General features: G+C 53.2%; 2 protein-coding genes across 3 annotated transcripts in view; one reads left to right on the top strand and one right to left on the bottom strand.

The window, feature by feature from the left end:
- WNT2B (Wnt family member 2B) overlaps positions 1–26,615 on the top strand; it is a 46,400-nt gene that overhangs the window by 15,048 nt on the left and 4,737 nt on the right. The window contains exons 2-4 of one of the 2 annotated variants that reach the window (XM_034770601.1): positions 10,142–10,371; positions 18,241–18,518; positions 21,551–21,815. In XM_034770601.1, the coding sequence (XP_034626492.1) occupies positions 10,142–10,371; positions 18,241–18,518; positions 21,551–21,815 (773 nt within the window). The remainder of the gene's footprint in view (positions 1–10,141; positions 10,372–18,240; positions 18,519–21,550; positions 21,816–26,615) is intronic. The other variant, XM_034770602.1, reaches the window with a different exon arrangement.
- ST7L (suppression of tumorigenicity 7 like) overlaps positions 23,521–26,615 on the bottom strand; it is a 58,489-nt gene continuing 55,394 nt past the window's right edge. Inside the window, 1 exon segment of the mRNA XM_034770600.1 lies at positions 23,521–23,812. Within this exon segment, the coding sequence (XP_034626491.1) occupies positions 23,669–23,812 (144 nt within the window). The 3' untranslated portion in view covers positions 23,521–23,668.

Consider the following 26,615-nt stretch of genomic DNA (forward strand, 5'->3'; position numbering starts at 1 on the left):
AGAATAACTGAGGCCAGTTCAGCTTCTGCCAGGATGGGGTGGAGTTTCCTAACCAAGCAGAGATGGTTGAAAGCACTGCTCATGAATGCTGCTACGCAAGAGCTCAGCATTAGTGAGGAATCTAGAAGTCCTCCCAGACTAGACTGAATTGGCCATTGGGGCAGAGAATTTACCTTTTTTACCTGGACCATTGGGGCTGGGGTTATCTGTAGGAAACTTGTGGCCCAGTTTAGGTTTTGGGGTTTTTGTTTGTTTTTTTACACCACACACACAAATTAACAAAATTAAATGGATTGCCTTTTTGTTGATTGTTTCACTCCCAACGAGCCCTGTGCTCCCAGGCTTGAGCTGGGGCAGGCACAGAGTTTGCCGGCCATTGCTACAAGCAGCTTTCAGTGTGGCCCTAGTGCTAAGCGGTATTTTGGGAGTGGATTTGATTTTTAAACAGCAAAAGCTGGGACGTCCTCTGGGTTATGTCTAAGCTGAGAATAAGTGGATTTCCCCCTTCTCCCTTGGCAGCTCTCCCCCCTCCTGACCCTTTGAGTGGCCCTGTCCCCTATGGAACCCAGGCAGTAGCCCCTGCCTTGCAGACCTGAGTCTGTGCCCCCATCCCCCGAGCAGATCTCTCCCCCTCCCCCCCATCACCACACCAGGGCTGGACTCCTCCAAGGCTGCACACTGGTGCTATAAACACCCTAGTGCAGTAGCACCTGCTTTCCTCCTAGGGAGGCTTTAGACAGACACAGATAATGGAGGTGCCTTCCTAGGGAGCAGTAGGACATGGATCTAATTGGGAGCAACTAGGGTCAAACCCAATTGACCATCTTAAGGCTTGTTGGCTGTCCACATAAGCAGGGCTATAAATCAGGCTGCATGATGCAGAAGCAGTTCACTCACTTAGGTGAAAGTGAGCAGTGGAGGGAGAAGGGGCATGAAGATTCTTAAATTGCCAGTGTTCTGTAGAATGGTTTCTTTTAACGCCAGCAGGCAGACTTTGCTAACTTATCTGCACATTCAGGGCTGGCGCCAGGCACCAGCGAAGGAAGCAGGTGCCTGGGGCGGCCAATAGAAAGGGGCAGTACGTCCGGGTCTTCGGCCGCGGGTCCTTCACTCCCTCTCTTCCTCTTCGGTGGCACTTTGGCAGCAGCTCAATTGGGTTTTTCTCCCCCCCCCTCCCCTTTACCGCTTGGGGCAGCAAAAAAACTGGAGTTGGCCCTGTGCACATTCCCTGTAAGCCTATAGCACAAAGCCATTGCTGGGGTAGGCGGGGAAAGATTCTGCACTACCGCAGAGGAAGGGTTGTCAATTCTCCCAATTGCTACCAAGTTCCTTATTCATTGCTAGAATGAAAAGGTTTCTCTGGTGATTCTTTACCATGGTCTCATATCCCTCCTGGCCACAGGCCTATTGCTAGATATCTCTGAGACAAGTTAATGGGTGCAGGCTTTTCAAATCCATTCATGTAGCAAAAATTAAATACATTTCACAGCAGCTATTCCCAGTTCTTTGGAATATTCGGTACATTTGCTTGAGGCCTCAGCGTGCTGGGTCTGCTTGAAACCCGATCCCTTGTATACAGCAGCTTCCCCATGGCCTAGGCACCGTAAGTGCCACTTCAACCCAAAGATGCAGAGAGCCTCTACAGAGGGAGGCTGGGACGTGTCTGGTACAGCTGAGGGGAGCATAGCGCTCATTGCTGATGGCCTTTGCGGAATGAGAAGCAAGGGCTGCCCAGGTCCCCGTTACAAAAGAACGCCGAGCACAGAATGATTCATTTCTAATTCAGGCCAGAGAAGTTGTGGCATTTAAACAGGAAGTTTACCTGAGCCTGGTCTATAAATGTGTCAGCTGTTCCCTTGACTGGGGCTTGGTAGTCTCACATGCAGCACAGCCTTAAGAGCTGGCTGCAGCCTCCGATGCAAAAGAGAAGGGGCAGGATGGAGCCATAGATAGCTGGTAGAAGAGCTGATGGGGTGTTTGCCAAGTCCTTTGGGGTGTGTATGCACTGGGAGCTCAAAGTGCATGGTCAGGGTTGGGGACAGCTTATAACCTGTTCTAAATCCTGTATTCAAGTGTGCTGTCTGTACTGACCTCCCCAGCACCCCCCAAAACCACAACTCGGTCACTGCAGCAATCCAGGCGGCAGGGCAAGTTTGTTCCATGTTAGAAGCAAGGATCAGAGGATCACAGGGACAAGTTCTGTCCTGGAGCGAAGCTCAGTTCACGAAATTCAATGACAACGGGGCAGGAGAAACAGCAGGAAGTAGTGAGAAAACGACCGCCTAGCCAATAAGTGGAAAGATGGGTGTCAAACCTTCTCCCACATCACAGCCACAGCTCCCAGAACATTCCAGTCAGCCTGGGGACTGGTCACGGCAGATTGTGGAGGTATGCAACAGGAAAGCATCTTGCTGGAGAAGGAAGCCATAAGCCAATTCCTCTCTGCCGCTTGGTGTCACCCTAGTGCTTTCAGGGTGCTGCTTGTTACAGAGCCAGGGCCGGTGCTACCATTTAGGCAAACTAGGCAGTTGCTTAGGGTGCCAAGATTTGGGGGCACCAAAAAGTGGTGCCCCCAATTTATTTATTTATTTTTTAACATCGTTCCTACGCCCCCTCCCCGAGTGTGCGGTCACCGCTCCACTTCTCCCACCTCCCAGCGGGAATCAGCTGTTTGGCGCTGCAAGCCTGGGAGGGGAGGAGAATTAGAGTGGGGGCAGCGTGCTTGGGGAGGAGGCGGAGCAGAGGTGAGCTGGGGTGGGGAGCTGCCGTGGGGGGGTGCAAAGCTGGGGGGGGCGCATGGTGGAAGTTTCACCTAGGGCGTGAAACTTCCTTGCATCGGCCCTGTACAGAGCTGGGGGTAGAAGCAAGGCAGAGGGATTTTTAAAAACTTATCTGCATGCTGAAAGTCTGCAAGAGATTACTGTTGAAGAACAAAATCCCCTTATGACATGGAGGTGGAAGAGGAACCAGGGACTGTGGTCCCAGCAGACGAGTGACAGAGGCTCGGTCTACACTTAAGAGTTAGGTTAACATAACTACATCAGAGGTGTGAAATAACCCACACCACACTGACATAGCTATGTTGACCTAACCCCCAGTGTAGAAACAGCTAGGCTGGCAGAAGAATGCTTCCATCACTGTAGCTAACTTTATTCAGGGAGCTGCATCTCCCAGAAAACCTCTTTCATCTGTGTAGGCTCCATCTAACACTACATATGTGGGTCTAGACACGGCTATGTAGACTCCATGGCGTAGACACAGGCACAGCCTTTATCCACTGTGCAACAGCCATTCCTGCATGCAATACACAGGTCTTTCCTCCCTTAATCCATAGCGGAATTGAATGTAGAACCTCAGGAGAAGTGATGAGGGTAGGAAAGCCCACAGCCCTGCAGACCTTATTTCATAGCCAGAGCAGTAGAAGAGCAGGGATGTGACGCAGGATTCAAATCTCTCTTGGATGACCCAACCTAGTGCCAGCAGCCTTCTGAGAACATGAGCCCCCATGGGAATTTTTCAAGAACTAGAGTGCGCACTACACAGGAACACCCGCTGGTAGGGGGTTAAAAGGAAACTTGTACTGTTGAGTAAACAGATGCGTCTGCCTCCAGTTTGTGTGTTTATCTTAGAAGCAATTTAGGGTTCTCCTTGTTTATAAGGATAGAAGTCAGCAGATTCTTAGAACGAGAAAAACAACTGGAAGCCAACATGTGACAGTTCTCTTCTGTTCTCCCTCCGCACTGGAGGAGCCTGCACTCAGAAGCAATTGAGAAAGAGCCCACGTTAACTGTATATTTGGATTTGCTTGTAAGACAAATTTACCCATGGGGGGGAAAAAAATAGTAGCAGGAGGTCAGAACCACTTTACCTCCTTGACATCTCTGGCTCTCAAAGCCACTTGCCTGTGTGTAGAGCAACCTCAACTCTATAGTCAGCACTCAGATTGCCAATGCTCTCAAAGTGTGTTATCCAACTGCTCCTGAAGGGAAGAGTAACAAAACAGAAGGTGGAAGCTCTGAGAGTAGGAATCAACATTAGCCTGGCATCTCCCATGATCCTCCTTGAGGTTCACAGCCATCTCCTGGCAGCTGTGGGATCTGAGCTCTGTAGAAATGGCAGGTTCGGCTGCTGCTCTAACGGGTCTCCTGGGTGCTATTTGTAAAGAGTAGCATTGAGGACAAAGTAGCGACGTGTCATTGCCAGGTGATGCACACACACAGCATCAACCCTGACCTCTACTTGAGCTAATCAAGTAACTCCTTTAGCTGGCAGCAGTCAGGCTCTTATCCTCCATGCAACAAGCCACTAGAGGGGGACATGAGACTTTATGAGCATGTCAAACTACACGCATTCACTGGAGTCACAGACTTAACATTACACAAAGTGTCTCTTATTTAGCAAAACTCATGGAAAAGAGCAACATCCCAAGTCTGCCTGCAAGTCTGGGTATAGCTGTGCTCTCTTTCCACTGTCCCTGGGGATAGAATAGACACTGGCAGGAATAACCATACTAAGATTTACCCTACTCTCCCCTCTCCCACCCCTCCCCTGAACACCATCTCACTGCCTGCCCCCCAGTCACTATAGAGCTATCCTTATGCCCATTTTGCAGACAGGCAATGTTTCTAAATTCCCCTTGCTCCCCCTGCCCAGCTCTCCACTGGCTCACCCTACTTCTCACCTGGCCTCCTACATGCCCTTCTCAACTCTCCCTTGCCACTATTCAGCAGCTAAAATAGCCTCCCTCCCCTGGCATCTGCTGCCTTCTGTGGCTTGTCACTGGCCCCCTGGCTCTTCCCATGGGGGCTAGGAACTGCTCAGCCTCACACCTGGCTGAGGGACCTCATCACCCCTGACATCAGCTCCCCCCATTGCCTCTGACACTGCTCCGGTCACTTGGACGACATCTCTCCTCCACACCCACTGGTCTTCCCTTCGCCATGTCTCCCTGCTCCCAGCCCCCTCGCTCCTCCTCACCTCCTTTCCCCATTCAAAGGGACTCATGCCAGGACAGTCTGCCTGGGCCATCTCCACTTGCTGGGGCCATTCTACTTCCCTCCCTTTGCCTTCCACCCCCACCCCCAATTCCATGGCTGTCTAGAGGCGACTGCAAGTCGAGCTGGCTGACGGCTCATTGGGGGCCAAGGGGTCCATCAGAAACACAGATTTAGCGAAACACGGCAGGGAAAGGAGTCTGACTAAATTCTCATTTACAAACAGAACAGAGCATTTTGGTAAGATCAGTGGCCCATCTCCACCTTCTCAGACAGGAAGGCTTCAGTTTTCTGTTTCAAAATGACTTGGTTCCATTTTTTAATAATGGAGTTATGAGTGGAACAAACATTTTGATTTTTCTCAGCCCAAAACCAACCCCCCCACCCCCAGACACCCCAGCAATTGTTTTCTGGGAAATTTTGAAGAATTTCCATTCTGAAATGGACCAAACCCAAAAACTTCAAAGTCACAGAATTTCACATAGTGCCATTGGAGTACAGGGCTTGATTCTCCATTACCCCGGCACCATGTGTAGTCACTGGCCCCTGGGCAAATTAGGTGCATCAAAAAACCCAACCAAACCCAACCTCTTCCTTGTGTAGCATTCACACAGGTGTAAATGACCATGAGGTGCAGGACAGCAAAGAATCAAGCCACTAACGCTAAAGAAAAATCAAACCATTGCCTTTCTTCCAGATTGCAGACAGCTGCAAATAGCTCTCGCACACAGCATGGAAAGGGAGCTCTGGGAGCCAGATATGCTGGCAAGGTGCATCATGGAAAAATGAAGGAATCAGTGACCCTACTCTGTTCTCTCATCCCACTTTCTCCTTCCAATAATATCTGCTGTGATCTGGCTATTTGGCAGCAGAGCTGAGGAGAGCAGAAATTAGCTCACAGCATGAGAAAGGGAGTGCCTGGTGTTTATCTTGTTCAGAGGATTCTACGTGACCAAAGCTTCCTGTGGGGATAAGTTAGTCAGTCGCCATTAGCAATAGGGCTTCCTGCTATGAAAGCATCTCCTTTGTCAGCTCACGGTGTCGTCTTTGTCAAGCCAGCAGCCCCCATTCACCTTTTGCTTACACCCGCTTCAACCTGCACCACTCTGGGGACATCAGCGGAGCCATTGCCAGCTTAGACTGGTGCGAGTGGGGAGAGACCAGGCCCTGGGGCGCTTTCCAGAGCCCTTCATGCTTTGGCCAAGTTCTCAGGCCTTGCTTAGTAATGCCTCCCTCTCCGGGCACCTCTTCCCAGGCCCCTGGAGACGGAGCATCTGTTCTCAGATTGCTGCACTCAACCCCCCGGTCTGCTTCTTGAGACTCCAGCCCTGGCCTCAGCCATGGTCACTGGTCCCGGAGAAGCTAAGATGGTGACTCCAGGTCTGACCTCTCCATCCTTCCTCATCTCTCTTGGGGACACATGTATTACTCCTCTCAGAGCGCCCAGCAGCCCACACTGATCACATCATCCAACAGAGCAACCCCCCGCTGCAGCCCAGAAGCGGGAAGAACCTCTCAGTTCCAAGACAGCAGTTCAGCCCCTTAGCAGACCCCTCCCAGCCATCAGAGCAGCCCAGGGTCAAACAGCAGTTCTTAGCCCATAGGCAGCAGCTCTCCCAACTCACCCCAGAGCCAAGCCAGGCTGAGCTAGCAGGCGCTGTGGTGAGCCAGACTCACCATCTTCCTCCTGCCCCATTTCCCTGCTTTGGGGAGGAGCCTCCGTTTCCTTTGATGTACTGGGGAACAAGGGGCTTAGGGAGCAGAGAGCTCTGCCCTGGCTTTGGGGAGCCAGCCAGCCCTGCCGTATGCAGCTGCACAGCCATGCGATGGCTTCTTGCCACTGGGCTCCGGCCCATGCCAGCAGCACACAGAAAATCTTTAAGCCATAAAGGTCTATCAGCAGCAACAGGCCAGCCTGCAGATGGGCACCTGAGCAGAGCACACACCACTCAGCTCTGAGTTTCCAGCAGCGCCCTCTCCTGCTGAGTAAAGGTGTGTGGGGGAGAACCCACTTCCTCTGTGTGCCCCTGCTCTTGGTGGAACACTCCCAGAGCAGGCTGAACTGAACCCAGCATGCAACCCCATGCAGCCGTGACACCCCATCCTCCCTTTAGAGCAAAGCACAAGGGGCGGTTACTGGCCTCCATCCCCTGGTAGCTATCACTGGATGAGCTGCTGTTGGCTCTCACGGCTCCCCCCACCTCCCCGGCCCTGCTGCTGCCCGATGAAAGGTTGATGAGCAGGCTTGCGAGAATCATGTGCCTCGGCCAGCACAACCCTGGCTTGCAAAGCCATGGGGAGCCAAGTGTATTATCCACAGCTCCAGCCTGAGATGACCTTGTGCTTCTGCCAGCATTTAAACAAAATATTTTAAAAAGGTGGTGGTGGGAGGGGAAGCCTTTCCTCCCTCTGTAGTCACAGGGCTTTCTTGGGGCTGCCAGCTATCTCCGAGACGGATATAGAGCACAGCCAGAGACAGTGAAATATTGCCCACATTTATTGCTTTTATTATTATGAAAGGGAGGGTCTTATTTCCAGTCTAGGGGCTTGAAAAAAAAACCTGACTCTCACCCCAAGCTCTCCTCTTCCAGCCAGCAATTAAGCTCAGCGGTATGTGACAAAGCCCATTCCCGAGCACAAAGGCTCCGTTGCTTTCTGGCTGGGGTAAGCAAGGGACCTAGGCAGGGCTTTTGGATGGATTTGGAAAATGCTACACCCAACTCCGTTATCGGTGTTGCTTTAGAGTCAGCAGAGAAGTCTGGTTCTGACGGGGGAGTTGAGCAGACCAGTACAGGGCACACCATGCCTAAGGCATGTTTGCCGCTACAAACAAGCCTGGGATGCCAGTGGATGGAAAACAGCAGCAGTAAGGGTTTAAAAACCTAAGTGTTTTGGAAGGGATAAACACACCCCTGCTTTGGGATGGGCGTCAGCCTCTAGCTAATTGAGGGGTGAGGGGAAGAGACATTCCCAGGGGCAGGTTATCCCATCACTGCTAGTGCAGGATTCTTTCCCCTTCCTCTGAGGCAGCTGATTCTGGCCCCAGGCAGAGGAGACTGGTCTAGATGGACCAGAGTCTGAGCAGGCAAAGCAATTTTAATGCTTTTTTGGGGGTCCTTACCCACTGATCTTGATCTATTGACTGGCAGTAGGGGGCTAGGCTGCCCTGCTGATTTCTGGATGTGCTTCCATAGGCAGGAAAAAAGGGGGAGAGACTGCTAGTAAATATTGAGGGCAGATCCCTCCACCCCCTTAATGTGTCACAAAAAGACTAGGGCAAAAATTGGGGATCTCTAGAGCCCAGGGTCGCTGTTACCCCCAAAATACACTGCAGGGCTTCTAACCCTATTCCACGGGGCCAGCTGAGACCTCTGAATGCTGTTTGCTCTGATGTCACTGCCTCCCAGCCCACCGCTGCTGTGCTACAGGTCTGTTTCATCCAGCTGTTGCTTCCAGTCAGCCCCGTGGGTCACGATCTCTGGGGCAGGGACTGTCACCTTTCTAGCTTGTCTATACTGCACCTAGCACAAGAGGGCCTGTTCCTCGATTAGGCTCCCAAGGGGCTGCAGAGTAGAAATGAACTAATGGTAATAATCAAGTCCTGGCCATGCTGGTTCGTGCATTCGCCCCACTGCTCTGAGCTGGAAAGCTTTTTGATCAAACCCTGCTGCTGCCAGCAGAGCTGGATTCATGTGGCAGGAGGGACAGGCAGGGCTAGAGGGTTTTGCATATCAGCCTGTTGCATCAGCTGCCACCGCAGTAACTTATCCCCTGAGCTGAAAGTTCACCAGGCTTTAGCAGACAAATGTCACTTTTGAAAGCGACTGCCTCCCTCGCGCACCTGATTGCAGCATCTCAGAAGGGGAACCTGCTCCACGGGTTTCTTTGCTTCCTACAGCAATAATTCAGGCCGAGCACACAGCTCCCCTCCTCCCATTCTGGGCTTGGTGCAGCTCAGGGTTATTTTGTTAGACACAAAGTCCCTGAGGGCTCAGTGCTGCAACATCTCCTACACCCTGCCAGTCTGGTTTAATCACAGCACTGGGAATCAGATTCAAATCCGAGCAGAGCGCTCCAGGTCTCCCCGTGAAGTACAATGAGCAGAGCACTGCCTCCCAAGGAGGAGGGTCTGCTTGCCAGCAACACGCACAGATCCTTGTAGGCGATTTTCCCCATCCTGGCATCAGACAGCAGGGCTAAGCTCACGCCATTGGAAATAAAGATTGAATCCCTTCTGCGTCGAGTGCACCACTCTTAAAGGGCAAAAGTTAATAAGCAGCCAGGTAGGAAGAATGGCAAGTGTGCAGCAGAGATGTGAAATTGGGGGGGAAATCACCACCTTTGTGCTCCCACCCACACCTTGCTGCAGAAGCATATTCCACCCACCCTCCCTGTCATGATTACTTCGTGCCATCCTGCTCATGGGGAAAACCAGGGTTAGCCCCCAGACAATGTTCTCCCAAAGCAGTCATAAGTCAAGCGACTAGATCAGCTTCACCAATAGGAGGCAGCACAGTCCCTCCCACAATGGCTTCTAGCATGCGGGGAGGAGAGGAAGGATGGGGAGGCTGAAGCAGCAGGTTGCCTGCCCAGTGGCGTAATCCAAGACTCAGCAGAAGAGGGAGAGGAATGGGGCATACCAGGCTTACCATGGTGTGAGCAAGATCATACAGAGTGAATTATTATTTATTTTATTATTAATGGAGATATCCTATCTCCTAGAACTAGAAGGGACCTTGAAAGGTCATCAAGTCCAGCCCCGTGCCTTCACTAGCAGGACCAAGTACTGATTTTGCCCCAGATCCCTAAGTGTCCCCCTCAAGGATTGAACTCACAACCCTGGGTTTAGCAGGCCAATGCTCAAACCACTGAGCTATCCCTCCCCCCACCCATTGCAAGGAGACCTGACTGCCAGTCCTGCCCCAACCCTTTGCCAGTAGATCCCTCCCCCAGGGCCAGAGCTAAAGCAAGAGTCCAGATTCCTGGTTTTTAACACCAGACCTCATTCCCCTCCCAAAGCTTAGAATAGAACCCAGGAGTCCTGACTCCCAGTCCCCCCTGCTCTACCCCACTGGACCCCCGTCCCTGAACACAATCAAGTGCCTGCACTGTGCTGATTTTTCACAGTGTATTTTCTCTTTCTACAGGTACATCGGGGCACTGGGGGCAAGGGTGATCTGCGATAACATCCCTGGATTAGTCAACAAGCAACGGCAACTCTGCCAGAGGTACCCTGATATCATGCAGTCCGTCGGGGAGGGGGCCAAAGAGTGGATCCGGGAATGCCAACATCAGTTCCGGCACCACCGCTGGAACTGCAGCACGCTGGATAGAGACCACACGGTCTTCGGGAGAGTCATGCTACGCAGTAAGTTCGGTCAGCTTTGCCTTTCCCACCCAGCCCAGGGTAACTTATTGCTCAACTCCAACCTGGATGCATTTGTCTAAGGGAGGGGAATTTGGAGAGCAGATTGAAAAATGCCAGGTATTTTTTGTAGGAAATTTTGAAGAACTCTTTTAAATAGATGTTTCCCCTCTACAATTTCTCTGGGGGTTTTGACCAAAATATGAAACTGAACCATTTTCAAATGTTTTCCATGAAGAACCAGATTGGGTTTTTCCACCAAAACTGAATTTTGATGGAAAGACTGACTGGCTCTACTCTGCATACAGTGGCAGAGAGAAACCTGGGCATAGCCCTAAATACAGGAAGAGGGTGGACAATTTCTGTCTGACAGAGGAAAGGAGTATTTGCAGAGAAGATTATTAACTAGGATCTATAAAGCCCTTGTGTAATGCACTGGAAGGAAAAGAAAACAATCTAGTCCCTCCCTCTAGATTTAGGAGGAGCTCTGCATTTAAGTTTTCATATCTGAGTCACCGAGTATCTGAAGGCGAGGCTGGAAGTTGAGAACCCACAGGGAGGGGAAAGGTTTGCTAGAGGATCTGACATTGATGTTCCTAGCCATTTGACCATTGGGTTCCTCCCCATCCAAAGGGGGGGGGGGTGTAATCCTAGAGAGGCCACAGGCAGGCAGGCTGCACAGCGCCGCTGCATGGCACGTTGGGGAAAAAGCAATGATGCAGAAACCCAGGAAGCCAAGGGCCCGACTGGCATTTCCACCACAGTCCATTCATAGCAGGTACAGAGAGGCTGGGTCACTTTGGACACACCTTTGCAGTTACTGTGTTTCAGAGCTGATCTCCAGCATAAGTCAGAGCAGCCTCAGGGCAGCTCTAATTTAGACGCAGCTCCCTATGGCCCAAAGGGACCAGTCCAGCAGCTAAGAATCACCAAATGCAGAAAAACCCTCTTTTCACCAGCCACAGCCCTGATGCCCCATAAACTCAGGGCACTAATAGGGAAGGGGCTATATAGCCACTGGTCAGCCCTGTGCCATCCAGAGAATCCCCCTGTGCCAATGGGTGTGTCCCAGTGGCCAGATCTGCTGGCTTCACAGCCCGTTTCTTGTACCAGAGTGATATAATGGGACCACCGTAGCACACTGGTGGCTCAGGCACCAAAGGCGTAACAGACAGGGAAGAGGCGAAAGGGTGTCTGACAAAGGAAAGCATTACTTTGCAAGTACATAGGGGGATCCCAAAGATCTGCTTTCACTGAGGATCCCTGGCTCCTTCCCTCACAACTTAACCTCACTGAAAGTCAAGGCACCCTGTGCCAGGGGGTGTCACATCCCCTGTCTGACAGTTTCAAGCCTCTTCCCTCCCAGACTCACCCCTGCAGCCTGTGACCCCACCTCCTGTTTTAAAATCACAGCCAGTTCCCACCTCACTTGCACAGGACTCTGAGCACCCCAGAACCCTGCAGCTTGTCCTGCTGGACACCACCGCCGCCGGGCTCATCTTCCTAGCCCTGCTCCAGCCACTGACGCTGCCAGACCTGATGTGAACTCAGCAGGCTTCTGCCCGTCAGCAGGAAGACAGATGCCCAAATGCCCTTGGTCGGCTGACTTGATGGGAGCTGTGGTTCACACCCATCCAGGGGACAGTTGTGTCTCTAACCATGCTGTGCTAGGTTTCAGTAGCAGCCAAGTCAGGATTCTTCCCACGTACCCAGGAAGAAATCCCAAGCAGTGCACCCGCCGCCCTGGGAAGGAGGATGGCTTTGTGCTTGAGGCATTGCACCAGGATTCAGGGCAGCTGGGTTCATTCTGGCTCTACCATCAACTCCCGGGGGGACCATGGCATTGGCACCAGATTCCGTGTGCTCAGCCTCCAAAGGGACACTTATGGCCAAACAGTCAAAAGAGCCCAGCACCCGACATGCCACGCTTGGTGTTCCAGCAGGCACCTCCAGGGCAGCGTGGTAGGGATTGTACCTCATGGAGCAATGCCCAGCTGAAGAGTGGTTCCGACAAGGTGAAGGTATATTAACCCCCTTCTAGAGTCTGGCAGACACACCCTGTGTCCAGTGCTACTGAGACAGCTGTCTGTCCCCCATCCCCACACCCCTGGGGGTACATTACACTCACACTCCCAGACCTCAGCTATACCCAGAGGCTAAAGTCCCCCCCAAAAAGCAGAGCCCCAGGGCCTTCCCAGACAATATCCTCCCCCGCAGCCCCACAGTCAGCCGTGCACAGTGCAGCCAGCCCCTGATTCCCTTGCCCCCTCTATCCATCAGCTAGGTGCTCTGGTAACACCGGCAGCTCCTATTGTGCCCACACTCAAGAATCACTTAGGAACCTCTTCTTGTCCCTTGTCTCTCCATGGCTAGGCTGCCATGTGTGGTAGGCTGGGTTACTTCCTTCAAAGCGGGACTATTCTCTAAGCTAATCAAGCGGTAACAGGAGCCTATCACTGCTCTGGGACAGGAGTGGGTGGGGGAAGGAGACACCTCTGAAGAACAGGCTTGTATGTAAACAGTAATAGGATATATAAATATTTGGAGAGCAGGGCTGGCCAGGAGTCAGCTGCTCACATGGGAACTTGCTGTCTCCCTACGCGACAGGGAAGCCAAGACGGAGAGCACTTGGATCCCAGGACACCCACAGCTTTGGGTTCCAGAGGAGTGGGCCATAGGCCTGGCACTGAAGTGACACCTCCCCCCGATATAGGGACAAGGGGGGGACAAAGGGTGCATTGTACCATAAATCAGAAGGTAATAGCCATGGGTGCAGCAGGGGGACTGCATCCTTCTCTGAAGCCTCCAGCATTAGCGGCTGAACTAGACAGACCATTATCTCACAGCACTAAAGCAGCCTAGTGTGGCCATTGCTCTGCTCTAGAGTGTGAGCCAGGGAGGAAGGATACTGGCTACACAGACCATCCATCTGACCTAGTGCTTCTGGTCTCCACGCCCTGGCTGCAGGTAGCACCGCCAACTCTGAGCTTTCACAAATCAGGACTCTGGTCCCCAAATATCATGAGATTACTTTAAAAACCAGGGGATTCAAAATAGTGAGTGCTGAGGCCTGTTTGCCACCTGGGTTGTGAGCCTATAGGGGCCAGGTTTTCAGGCTAGTCTCTGCTACCAGGCACACTAGAAACTTCCCTCTAAAAAAACAAATCAGATTCTCACATAATATCATGACTCCAGGAGTCAGGGCTTTAAGAAAAAACACCAAATCCCATGAGATGTGATGAAGTTACAAGAGTTAGGAACACCATGAGCTCAAACAGTGGGCAACAATTTGCATCCTGCATGCCACGGAGACCATGCTGCACTGATCAGATCCTGTAGCTCCTACCTCCATGGAAATGACAATAACCAAGGTTAGAGTGTCCACAATGCCCCCCAGCCCTCATTAGCAGTCCAAGTCCAGGGGACCCCAAAAGGCTCATTTCTTTTAGGGTAAGAGTTCCCAGCCTGTTGGGTACACTTTGCACCAGAAAGATGCAGGCATCTCCTGGGAGTAGAGGAAAGTGTTTGCTAGGCAGAAGGGCAGGTTGGCACTCAGCTACTCTGAGGAAAAGGAAGAGCAAGGAGGAAGAGGAAGAGGGGTGTGGCTCAGCGGAGCCACAAAACTGCCCAACAGAGCAACAAGACCCAGCTCAGAAAAGTTTGAGCAAACAATACCAAGACTTACTTTAAATAAAAGCCACTAACAGCAATGAATACCTTTAATACTGTCAATCAAGCAGAGCTAGGCTCCTCTAGGTGACTCTTCCTCCAGCAGCCATAAAGAGCTGGCTTGCAGTTGCCAGTTTTATAGAGGGCTTCCTCACCCAGAACCCTTTGCAGGGAAGGGAAGTCCCGCCCCTGTTTCTCTGGGTGATTGACACCCCATCCAGCCAATCACCTCTCTTTTCCTCACTCCTGGTTCTGCAAAACTTTCACCCCTTCACAAGGGGTTCTGACACCCAATGCTGGACGGAGTGTTTTTAATTCATGTGTGATCAATTGTGAATGAGGCTGGACCCAGAATGATCTAGCAACAAGATAGATGATCCTGTCCTTTCCCACCCTGCCTGTCTACCTGCCCTCCCCTCCCCCCCATACACTGGGTCACATTCAGCCACAGGGCCTGGAGGCCAAGATCAGCTGGGAAGGTGCTTTCCTTCACCCCAGATAACTCATCTGGAGAGTGTCTGAGCATCCTTGGGTAGGAGGCAGAGGCACTGGCACCCTCACTGCACATCAGGGACTGGCTAGGAGGCGAGGAGGAAGGAGCTAGCTAGACAGAGAAAGATCCCAGTGCGGGTTACTGGAGGGAAGCTGTCTGGGTGGGAGGAGACAAAGGGGGAGCACTGTCGGCTGCAGCCTGCAGGAGAGATGGGTCTGGGGAACTGCCCCAGCCCCTGACTGAGGCACACTTGCTGCTGGGTCAGTGCCTTCCTGTCCCTGCAGAGCCAAAGGCAGAGGTGGGGTTAAACCTGTTGGAGTTATGGGCCCCCCACAATCAGATGCAACCAATGGCTTTAAGCTCCTGCTCCCCGAATATGACAGAGGCCAGAGACCTCTGGCCTTCATCCCTGCCCACCCAGACGTTCAGACTGCAAAGCCTGTGACACCTGGAACTCCCTACGCTGAGTCCAGGGGCATTCCCCATAGCCCCAGTGCCTCCCCTGGGGTCTGGCACACGACAGCCTGGTGGGTAGAGGAGTCGCCCACCCTCTGGGATGTCCCACCTCTACCCCCGAGCCAGCAAACAGCGAGCAGCAGTTCCTGCCCTGGCAGCCCCGGGGACCCCCCCAGGCTGCGTAAGCAGAGACAGCAAGTGTGCAGGAGCAGGGAGCCTACGTGGTGGCTGGAGCTGTATGTGTGACACTGGGCTGGGCACACACCCTGCCGTGCCAGGTCACCGTGCACGGGGCATTCACCCTTTCCCGGGCACCTCTGATCACCGTCCGCAGAGCAGGCGTCCTGTCTAGGACGCCAGTCCTCCTCCTGCAGACTACACAGCGCCAGCGGCTGGTGCTGGGGTGTGGACTGCTCGCTGCTGGCCAGCAAGGGGTTCAGAAGGCCTGTGGCCCGTCGGGTAGGGCTGAATGGACAACTCTGATGTAGAGGCCCTGGGCAGCCCGGAGCTTTGGTTCATAGGTTGAGAGCAGAGAGATTGTGACCCTCTGTCCCTGAGCCCCCATGCACCCATGTTTGTTGGGAGAGCCAGTGAGGATGGAGAGCCGACAGGAGAGCTCCCGGCTTTGGTACCTGTCCCCCAGCCCTGTCCAGGTACCCAGAGAACTCTGTTCTTTGAGGCTGTGTTTGACAGGGTCCCTCTTCAGTGAACCGCTGCATGGTTTTGATTTGCAGCTGCTTTTACAACTTATAAAACCAGCTGTGAACTCAAACCAGAACCATAAAATACCAGGTGGCGTCCTGTGCTGCTTGGGGCATCCTGCAGCCTGCCCATTCGCAGCTCCGGCAGGCTGGGATTGTAAGCGCTTCCCAGCACAGGAGGGGGAGATCGGGCTGTCACTGCCCGAGAGGGAAGGGCTCCTCTGCTCTGGCTGCAGCCATGGGAGGAGAGGGAATGGCGGGGCAGATTGAGGTGTGAGGAGCTGGGAACTCAGCTAGAGACTTGAATATATGTACAGCCAATGTCCTGCAGAACGCCACGCTCTCCAGCCAGGGCAGGTACCCCAGGCATGCCTGCAGAATTACCCCGAAAGCCACGACAGTTGGTGTCTTTTCTAGCTAAACCTCAATCTTCCATCCCATGTTGCCATGATACACCCCCCGCCTTCCATCAGCTCTGCTCTCTGGCCTTTGTCCCTTCCCAGTAGGGCCCAGCCCTTGTGCTTTCAGTCTGCCACCTCCAGGGCAGTTCCCCTCTCAGCACCCTAACACCCTTGGGTCTCTCCTCCATCACACTGGCCGTGGCATCCCTCTCGGGGGCTGGACTGTGCCCCCAGGTTTAACTTCGAGCTCATGCTTCCCAAGCTCGGCTGTGAAGCGAGGGATCTGCCGCCGGGAGGAGAGCTCTGTGCAGGGACCTGCTGGAACTTGGCTCTGCTTTGTTCTTCCATGGGACTCCTATCTGCCGACAGGCCGCCCCCTTTATCTCCCTGTTCCTTTCAGGGGCCTTAGACTCTCACTTCACCAGATGGCAGCTCTAATTCAAGCACATTCCGAACAGGACCTCAAGCTCTATGTTCATCAGAGCCACCCACCACTCATTGTCATCCCCGGGAGCTCCCTCTCTCAGAGCCCAGTTACACTGCTCCTGTGGTGCTCAGGGCCTCTGGGGAACTGTCCAGCAAAGGAGCTCTGAACAGGCTGGTACGAGGGCTGAGAACTGACCAGCAAGGCTTCTGGATAGCCCCCAGGGGGCATCTCCCATCTCCTCCAACTCCTCCAGCAGAGGAAAAAGTAAGCTCCATTACGCTTAGCAATGCTGACCACCGCTCGCCCAAAGCCCACCGCGCAGCACCGCTGCATTGCTTTCCAGACTAGTTCACACCCACCCACCCCGTTAACAGCCTGCCCTTTGGGCCCACGTCCCCTGGTTGCTTTTTAACGTGGTTACAAAGTGAACGGGGGGGGCAGAATGATCCGCTGGAGTTCTTCAGTCAGGCTGCAGGACGGGTCTTGGGGCCTGCAGAGCACAGCGGCCTATGGTTCAGCTATCCCAGCACGTTAGCCCACACCCAGAGTCCTTCGGAGGGGTAACGCACGGTGGTTATTTGTTTTTCAGTAGCTGCTACAGGGCCCAGTAAGATAGTGGGGGGCCTTTGTGCTGGGCACTAAAAGACAGGCCCTGCCCCACAGGGCTTTCAGGAAGCAACAGGTGACTCCCACAAATAAAAAGGGTGGCGGGGGCCCAGGTAAACTGTCCTAATTACCAAGCCGCCAAGATCCCAGCCAGGCAGGGGGTGGGCTGGCATGTGATGGGCAGGCATCCCAGCAGAGCAAGCAGTGAGGGGGCTATAGGGTTGCCAACTCTCCAGGATTGTCCTGGAAACTCCAGGAATTAAAGATGAATCTTTAATTAACGATTATGTCATGTGATGAAACCTCCAGGAATACATCCAACCTAAATTGGGAACCCTAGGGGGCTACCCTGGGGGCTGTGCAGCTGTTTGTCGGGACCATGGGCGGAAGCATTACGGCACTTGAGGGAGACATGGAGGTCGGGCGATAAAGGCCAGCGCTGCCAGGCTGCCAGTTCCTCCCTCCCAGTGCAGTCGTCACCCCCTCGTTGGCAACTACCGGGTTCTGCACGGCCCCGGCCCCCGGCTCATGCCATGCATTGCTCTTGCTGGGCAGTGCGATGGGGGACGAAGTGCAAGCACTGCTAGCCAGCCCCCGGGTGAGGTGCCCCACTCACGCTGTTTGGGCTCGCAAGCCAGCCGTGACCCTAGCAGTCCAAAGCCGGGCTAGTGCCAGGTCAGCTCCAGGCCCTAGTGCCCAAGCATGGCCATGAGGCAGACAGGGCAGGCGTGAGTAGTGCCAGCCAGGCTGCCTCGTGCGGTGGGAAGATGGAGGCCGAGCAGTGCCCACCTGGCTGTGGGATGAGCAGACGGGCGGAGCTGGGAGGAACTGGTGGCCCCCAGCTCTGTGAATCTGTTTAGCCAAGTTCAGTTGAGGCCCTGCCTTTTCCCAGCCGGAGTCCCCGGCCTGTGGCCTTGGCCGCTTTGATGCCCGTGGGCTCAGTGCATGGAGCAGGGGGGCAGAATGAGGAGGCAGGTGCTGCGGGGCCCTGTTGGAGGGGCCTTGGGGCAGCCAAGCACAGCCATGCTTTATACCTGGGGATGTCTCTGAGGTTTCCTGCTCTCATGGGGCTGCCTATGCCCGGGCCCAGTGCACACCCTCAGGCCTGTCCCTCGCTCCCCACGGCAGGCAGCAGAGAGGCAGCCTTCGTCTACGCCATCTCCTCGGCCGGGGTCGTCTACGCCATCACCAGGGCCTGCAGCCAAGGGGAGCTGAAAGCCTGCAACTGTGACCCCCTGAAGCGCGGCCGCTCCAAGGATGAGCGAGGGGAGTTCGACTGGGGCGGCTGCAGCGACAACATCCACTACGGGATCAAGTTCGCCAAGGCTTTTGTGGACGCCAAGGAGAAGAAGGTGAAGGACGCCCGGGCGCTGATGAACCTGCACAACAACCGCTGCGGAAGGACGGTGAGTACCAGGGTCCAGGCCCGGGCAGCACCAGAGCCCGGCGACTGCAGCCGGCCCAGGCCACCACCCTGGGCCAGTCCACCACCCTGGGCCAGTTTGCAGCCTGAATTCCTACCCTGCAGGGCCCATCTGCACCCAGCCTGGTGCCCAGTAGCCAGGCTGTTGCCGAGCTGTGGGCACAGCTGTTCACACCCCCCTCGGGCCGAGCACCTAGGGACAGCATGGGGCACAGGAACTGAGCAGCCGCTGTGCCAGGCCCCTTGCTGCAGCCCCAGTCGGCCACTGGAGCCTGGCAGGAAAGCAGCTTTCCTCCCCAGCCGGGCACTCTGGGGTGAGATAGCTGCCGGCTGATTCCCAGCCAGAGGCACTAACTCTCCAGTGGGGGAGACCCCGATCCAGCCCACACCCTCCCCCACCAGCAGGAATGCCCTTGCCTGCCCGGACTTCCCGCCCTGGCAGTTTGCAGCACAGCAGTGCTAGTTTGTGGGGGGAGGGTAAGGGGGCTGGGAACAGCACATCCAGCCTCCAGGCCACAACAGGGCCCCTGTGTTTGGGGTGATTCCCCATTTAACTGGGTCTCTCTCAGAGACATCCAGACTGGGGGTGCCCTCCCCACCCCCCCTTGCTGAGCTGTTTGCTTCCAAGCTCTTCTCTGCAGCAAAGAGCCCAAGCTCCTGCACCAGCAGCTAGTGCCAGGTCCCTGCAGACTCCGGGGAGCAGATGGACCCTGTGGGCCACCAGGGCCTGCAACCCTCCCTGCAGTCCCACTGGCCTCAGGGAAGGCAGAGCCCCATGTGACATTCCCCAGGGTATAATCTGGACGGCTGAATAGCTGTGTCTCCTATCACACTGCTTTACTGGGGAGCAGCCCCTCCTGGCCAGTTCACACACAGCCTCCAGCATGTCCCTTGCTCCCAGCCGCACACTACTGAGTGCTACTAGCTGGCCACTCATGAATGCCACAGCAGAAGATCACCGGCAGATTCCTGGTCCCAGCCTTGTCCCCCAGAAATGTGTGTCTTGTCCTGCTCAGCACACGGCTGAACAATGCAAGCTCATAGAAAGTCCGTCATTTCATCAATGGAACATGATATGCACCAACCTTGTGATCCCAAATGGAGTTTCCTACACACTTTAATCCAAACATACTGGTTAAGATTAAACAATAAAATAAGTTTATTAACTACAGAAAGATAGATTTCAGAGTAGCAGCCGTGTTAGTCTGTATCCGCAAAAAGAACAGGAGTACTTGTGGCACCTTAGAGACTAACAGATTTATTTGAGCATAAGCTTTCGTGGGCTACAGCCCACTTCATCGGATGCATGTAGTGGAAAATACAGTAGGAAGATATATATATTCACAGAGAACATGAAACAATGGGTATTACCATACACACTATAAGGAGAGTGATCAGTTAAGGTGAGCTATTATCAGCAGGAGAGAAAAATAACTGTTTGTAGTGGTAATGAAAATGGCCCATTTCCAGCAATTGACAAGGAGATGTGAGGAACTGTGTGTGTGAGGGGAGGGAGGGGGAATAAGCATGAGGAAATAGATTGTAAGTGATTACAAGTGATGATGCATCAAAGTCAGGATTGGTTACAAAAGAAATAAGAGTAAAACGCCCGCTAATGCCTAACTTCACAAGCTAAGTGAACTGAAAAGCAGAAGGTTTTGTCTTGCCCTACATTTACAGCAGTCTCTACTGGCTGAAAACTGCTCTCCCAGTTCAATGATGCTTTCCTTGTCTTTCGAGCATTGCAGCTGCTGTGAGCAGTGTTGGGGGAGAGAGGTGATTTGAGGCCACTGTCTCTCATTCTTACACCACTCTCCACTCTGAGGATTACCCCCAGCTGGGTGCAGGTGACACGTAGCGTCTTGTGGATGTGAGCATTGAGCAGTCCCTGTGATGAAATGTAGATTTCTCTTTCACATCTTCCCATTGCTGGAGAATGGTCGCTTAACTAAGTGATAACCCAGGTGACTGTGTTGATACGTGTCTGGGTGTGCTAGTGTCTCTGAAGAACTGGTTTAGGTCTGCCTGTCTAACTTTGGAACATGTTACAGCAATGTTATACAGCAGAAACTTGTAACTTTACATACACGGTTGATGCACACATTTTACCAGGACGATAATGTTCAGCAGATTACAACGTTTCAAATGATACCTCACCAGGCAGACTTTGTACAACATTTATCCTAGTCTTGTAAAAGTGGTGAACATCCGTCACACCCCATTAGCACTGAAGTCGGGCCTGTGTCTGTGTCCCCTTCTGGACAGAGCTAACCTCTGACCTGTCCCCAGCCATGAGCTCAGTTTTATAAATGGCCTGATGCTGAAAGCTCCCTTCTCTCAATCAGTCTTATTGCTCCTCCCACATCCATTCCAGGATAAATGGCCACAGGGCAAGACAACTAGCAGTAGCACAGACCTGCTTTCAACTGAAGCTTTGTCTACACTGGCAAGTGAACGACAAAACAGAGGTTAAAAAAAACCTCACACCCGAAAGTCAAAAATTTTGCCGATGACAAGCGCCGCTGCGAACACACTAACACCGCTTGTGTGGGGTGGAAGTTTTTTGTCAGCACAAACAGCCGATACGCTGTGCACCTTTTAGCAGCATGGCTGTAGTGACAGCTGTGTTGCTGAAAACTGCATTGTGTAGACATAGCCTGAGATGTGTCCTGTGCATAAATCATGCCTGTGGCCTTTTGGTGTCAGAGCTGTTGCAAGGGGAGAGAGGTTTGTGGCATGGCAGAGGCCTTCTGCCTTCAATCCCTGCTGCTCGGCGGCTCCCTGGGCTTCACGAAAGCCAGTCTTGCATGATTTTCCAAAGCCTCCCTTTGGCTCTTCTGAGAAGAAAGCTCACAGAACTCCCTGCCTCTTCCCATTAGCTATCACCATCCCACGTGGGCATGAAACAGTGAGCAACTCCAGGAGGCTGAGTGTCCATAGCTGGGATCTGACTGGCGTGAGTGCAACGGGCTGGCTTGGCCCTACCTTTTCCTCATGGCTTCTTTTCTCTTATAGGCTGTCAAGCGATTCCTGAAGCTGGAGTGTAAATGCCATGGAGTCAGCGGCTCCTGCACCCTAAGGACTTGTTGGTTGGCAATGTCAGATTTTCGGAAAACTGGGGATTACCTTAGGAAGAAATACAATGGAGCCATCCAGGTGACAATGAACCAGGATGGCACCGGCTTCACCGTGGCCAACAAGAACTTCAGGAAACCCACCAAAACAGACCTGGTGTACTTTGAGAACTCTCCTGATTACTGTGTGATGGACAAGTCGGCAGGTAAGAACCTGCCCCAACAGCTGTCTGCATGGCCGGTGCGGCGGGCAATCTAGCAAAACATCTCCCACCCCCTTGCCAGGCCTGCAGCCTCCCACTAACCCACAGGAGGACTCCCACAACCCATATTAAAGAGCAACCCACCCCTTGGACTCAGCCCAATTGTCGAATTTAGGCAGCGCAGGCCTATCTCACCTGGTTACCACTTAGAGAGACCAGGTGGGTGAGGTGTTGTCTTTTATTGGACCAACTTCTGTTCTGAGACAAACTTTTGAGCCACAGAGAGCTCTTCTTTAGCCCAGAACTATCTCCCCAGCAGAAGTTGGTCCAATAAAAGATATGACCTCCCCCACCTTGTCTCTCTAATATCCTGGGACTGACACGCCTACAGCCGCACTGCAGTTACTGCTTGGCATTTAGCTTGCACGTGTAGAGGGCTGCCTAGCAGAGAGTGAGGTTTGAACGCCTGCGGCCGGGGCCGGGGCTGCACCAGCAAGGCAGAATGTAGGGTAGCCTCCAGCATACGCTGTGCGTTCTCTGCTGTTCCATTGCTTTGTGGGACATGTCTAGGTTTCAGAGCCATATTTATTCCCTTCTCTCCGCCCTCAAAAGGCCCCACAAAACAGCCCCTGAGGGGGTTTACTGTGGAATTTCTCATGACAAGAAAAAAATTAAAATAAAAAGCCCAACAGCATCTTCCCAACCAGCAAAGTCCATGATTGTGAAAGTGCAACTTGCAGACCGCTACCACTTGGGCAGTCTGAGCAGCAAGGGATTATGGGAGCTGCAGTAGGTAGCAGGAAGGACATGAAGGGGGCTGGCTCTGTGCTGCACGCCTGGGAAATCAGAGGTGACTCAGTCGGATGTGAATCCTGTAGCCATCCAAGCGCACAAACATCCAGGTGTGAAAAAATGGTGAGTGGCAGTTGTCAGGCTGCTGCTGGGAACACCCAGCTCTGGGAACACCCCAGCCATTTGCAAGCCTGCTTGTTGCTGTGCGTCACTCAGCACCGAGCGAGGGGCTGGTGGCTACTTCTCCTCTGGGGCTTTCAGCCGAATATACTAATCAGCTCGGAGTCCCAACAGCCAGAGGAGGAGCCAACCCACTGGAGTTCGCCTTACTGGCCTCAGGAAACTCCTGTCAAACGTCCCAGTGCCTTTCCCCAAGTTCTGCCACCCTCCCACCACCAGGGCCCTTCACAGCACAGGGCCCAGCTCTAAGCAGCGTGGGTTTGATCTGGTTACACTCTGACCTCATATGCTCAAACGGTAGGAAAGAAGGTGCATGAAGGGCCCAGGAATATCAGGGAATCATCCCCCAGTATTACCAGGCAGCCGCTGCCGCCCACACCTGCCCTCCAAGTTATCAGCATGGTCCCTGGGCAGCAGCCAGCACTAGAAGTGAGCAAGGGGCAGAAATTCTGCTGGGATAGAGATTTGCATTGCACCGGTTTCTCCAGTATTTCACCTGCCCCAGTTCTGGGTGTATGTGATTGGAGACTCCTCTCTAAACCCTAGGCCTTTCTTGGACACACTGCTCCACAGGGCCGGCTCCAGACACCAGCTTGTCAAGCAGGTGCTTGGGGCGGCCACTCCGGAGAGGGGCGGCACGTCCAGCTATTCGGCGGCAATTCGGCGGACGGTCCCTCACTCCGGCTCGGAGCGAAGGACCTCCCGCCGAATTGCCGCCGCAGATCGCGATCGCGGCTTTTTTTTTTTTTTTGGCTGCTTGGGGTGCCCTGCTGCTCCAGCACGCAGCCATGCAGGGTGTGCACGAGCTGTTACTGCAGGCTTTTGAGTCACTGTAGCTACACTGCATGGGCTTGGGGCGACGTGCAGAGAAGTCCAAGTTGCTGTTATTCAGCTTTTGCAGAGAAAGCACCGGTCTTCTGTGTGACGGTTCTGGCCACCAGGTCAAACAGCCCTGCATTGCCATCGGTTTCCCTGGCAACAGGCACAGCTCCCTGGACCCAGCAGTGCAGCCGCGGTACCCAGGCAATCTGTGAGGGAGGAAAATAGCAATGAACAAACGGTTTCTACACTTAAACAAGCCACTCGCCCCACATTTATTTTATGCATCAGGAGCACAGAGGTATTTCTACCTTCTAGTAGTCCCACCCGTCCCCTTCCACCTCAGCCACCCCATCATACACATATGCAGACCCATGGCTGGTCTCTGCCCCAGGTGGAGGGAGCCTAGCCGTACCTGCCACCGTGTTGCAATCAAGCCAGCAGAGGGCGCGTACGCCAGCGGCAAACTGGATGAACTGACAGGGCAGAAGTAGCTCACGACCAGTTCGTTGCTGCCTTTGGCACCAGGCAACCCCATGGAGCAGCACGGTGGTTTCAGTAAATACCATGCACCCTCCTCCTGATCAAAGACGTGCTCCAAACAATCAACCAAACACACAATAAACCAACCACAAACTTTGTCACCCTTGTGCAGGGGCGGCTCTATGTATGCCCAAGCACGGCAGGCAGGCTGCCTTTGGCAGCATGCCTGCGGGAGGTCCACCGGTCCTGCAGCTTCGGTATCCCTGCCGCCGAATTACCGCCGAAGCTGCGGGACCGGCGAGCCTCCCGCAGGCATGCCACCGAAGGCTCCCTGACTGCCGCCCCCCCCACGGCTTGCCGCCCCAGGCACATGCTTGGGGCGCTGGTGCCTGGAGCCGCCCCTGCCCTTTTGTAACCTTCAGAGCCAGCCAGGGCCACTTCAGACATGCCTGTACAGTTAAACTCACAAAGAGGAACAAAAGAATCATCAAGCCAGGCCTAGGGCATATTCAGACCTGACTTACTCACACACACACACACACACACACACACACACTTCAGACAGATTAATATTAAAAAACTTAAATTTTGTTGAACAATTTTTTTCACCATTTGGGGGTTTTTGAGCAGTTGGTCTGAATTTTTAATTTGTGAAAAAATTCTAAAAAACAGCAAAAGAATTCAAAAGTGTTTCACAACTACTCGTTTTCCAACTAGTTCTAATAAGCACTAACAACATAGCAAATTAAAACCAAATAGTCACATGGTTTATTAATCACGCAACTGGAATTCCACTGCGATTGCAGCCATGCACTGCAGGGCCCTGCGGCTGGACTCGGCGGGTGCATCTACACGGCAGCTGGGAGCGAGACTCCCGGCCCCGGATGGCAGACACACACAAGCACTCGAGCTAGCTTGCTAAAAATAGCAGTGTGGACGTTATGGCCCAGGCTGGAGCTCAGGCTCTCCAGCCCACCCTCATCCCTAGGTGTCAGAGTCCCAGCTCCAGGCCGAGCCGCGGCTGTCTACACAGCTGTCTTTACAGTGCTAGCCCAAGTCTGTGGAGTTGGGGCAGGAGGCTCGCTGCCACAGGCTCCAAAATGCTGTGCAGACCATCTGCCAAGCTGGGCTGCAAGGCTCACCCCCAACTACAGCGTAGACATGCCCTGACGTCCTGGCCAGGCCGTGAACTGTGAAGTCAGTCAGAAAATAGACTCAAATGAGTTGGATTTTCAGTCTTGTTTTTTTGGGAGGGTTTGTTGAAAATGTGTCCCAAAAACTGAGTACTAAACCCACACACGGCACTAGTGTAACACCAACAGACCCCAGTTGTTGTTGGGCGGGACTGAACCTGGGACCCCTGGAGCTTAGTGCATGAGCTAAAAGCCAATTGGCTGTTACTGTACAGCAGACTCATTTTATCTCTGTCTTGGTGCCACTGGATGGGACAGAACACCCCACCCAGGTGTGTGGGTTACACGATCACCTTCCATCAGAGCCTCACAAAGCACTTTGCACTGTACAAACAGCAACCTGCATAGCAGGAAGTGACGAGAGCTGGTCAGGAAAGAATTCCCTCTTCTCCCCCAGAGGGAGAGGGGTTTTGATAAAAAAATGAAAACCCCAATTCTAACACATTTTCACTTTAACACCCAAAAGTTTGTTTTTTTCCCCCCAATGAAAACATGAACATTTGTCAAAAATAAGTTTTAAATGAAAAACTAACCATTCTTTTTGACAAAATTTCAACCCCCTCTAGTAAGTATTACCCTGTGTTACTGAAGGGGGAATTGAAGCAGAGAAGTGAAGTAACTTCACCTAGAACTTGCTCAAGGTCTCGCAGTGAATCATAGGACAGAACTGGAAACCCAGGAGTCATCTCAGTTCTTCGCTCTTCCCACTAGACCATGCTGCATCCACCACTAGAATCATAGACTTTAAGGTCAGAAGGGACCATCGTGATCATCTAGTCTGACCTCCTGCACATTGCAGGCCACAGAACCTCGCCCACTCCTGAAATATCCCCTAACCTCTGGCTGAGTTACTGAAGTCCTCAAATCATGGTTTAAAGATTTCAAGTTACAGAGAATTCACCATTTACACTAGTTTAAATCTGCAAGTTTAAACCAGTCCTATCTAAACTCTGTCTCCATTTCAGCTGCTGGGAGTCAGCCTGTCTGACTGACCCTTACACGGGTGTTAATCCAGAGTAACCCCATTCATTTGCACCAGGGCACAGCTGAGCAGAATCTTCCAAAGTGATCTTCAGTCACTCAAAGTCTCCCTTACCTACCTGAACCATTGCAGAGAGCAATGAACAAACTTTACATGGGGTTTTCAGAGCAGCAGCAGGCCACAGTCCTTTTTTTTTTTTTTTTTTCCTTTTTTGCACGACCAGAGAAGCCTGGACCTCCAGGCGGTGTGGGGTAAGAGCAGCCGTGCCAGTTCACTGGCAGCTGCACCGGCTCTGCAAAGGCCGTTAGCCCTGCAGAGGGCCTCACAACTGGAGGGAGACATTTCCACTTCTAA

Source organism: Trachemys scripta, chromosome 4, assembly GCF_013100865.1.
Source record: "Trachemys scripta elegans isolate TJP31775 chromosome 4, CAS_Tse_1.0, whole genome shotgun sequence".
NCBI lineage: Eukaryota > Metazoa > Chordata > Testudines > Emydidae > Trachemys > Trachemys scripta.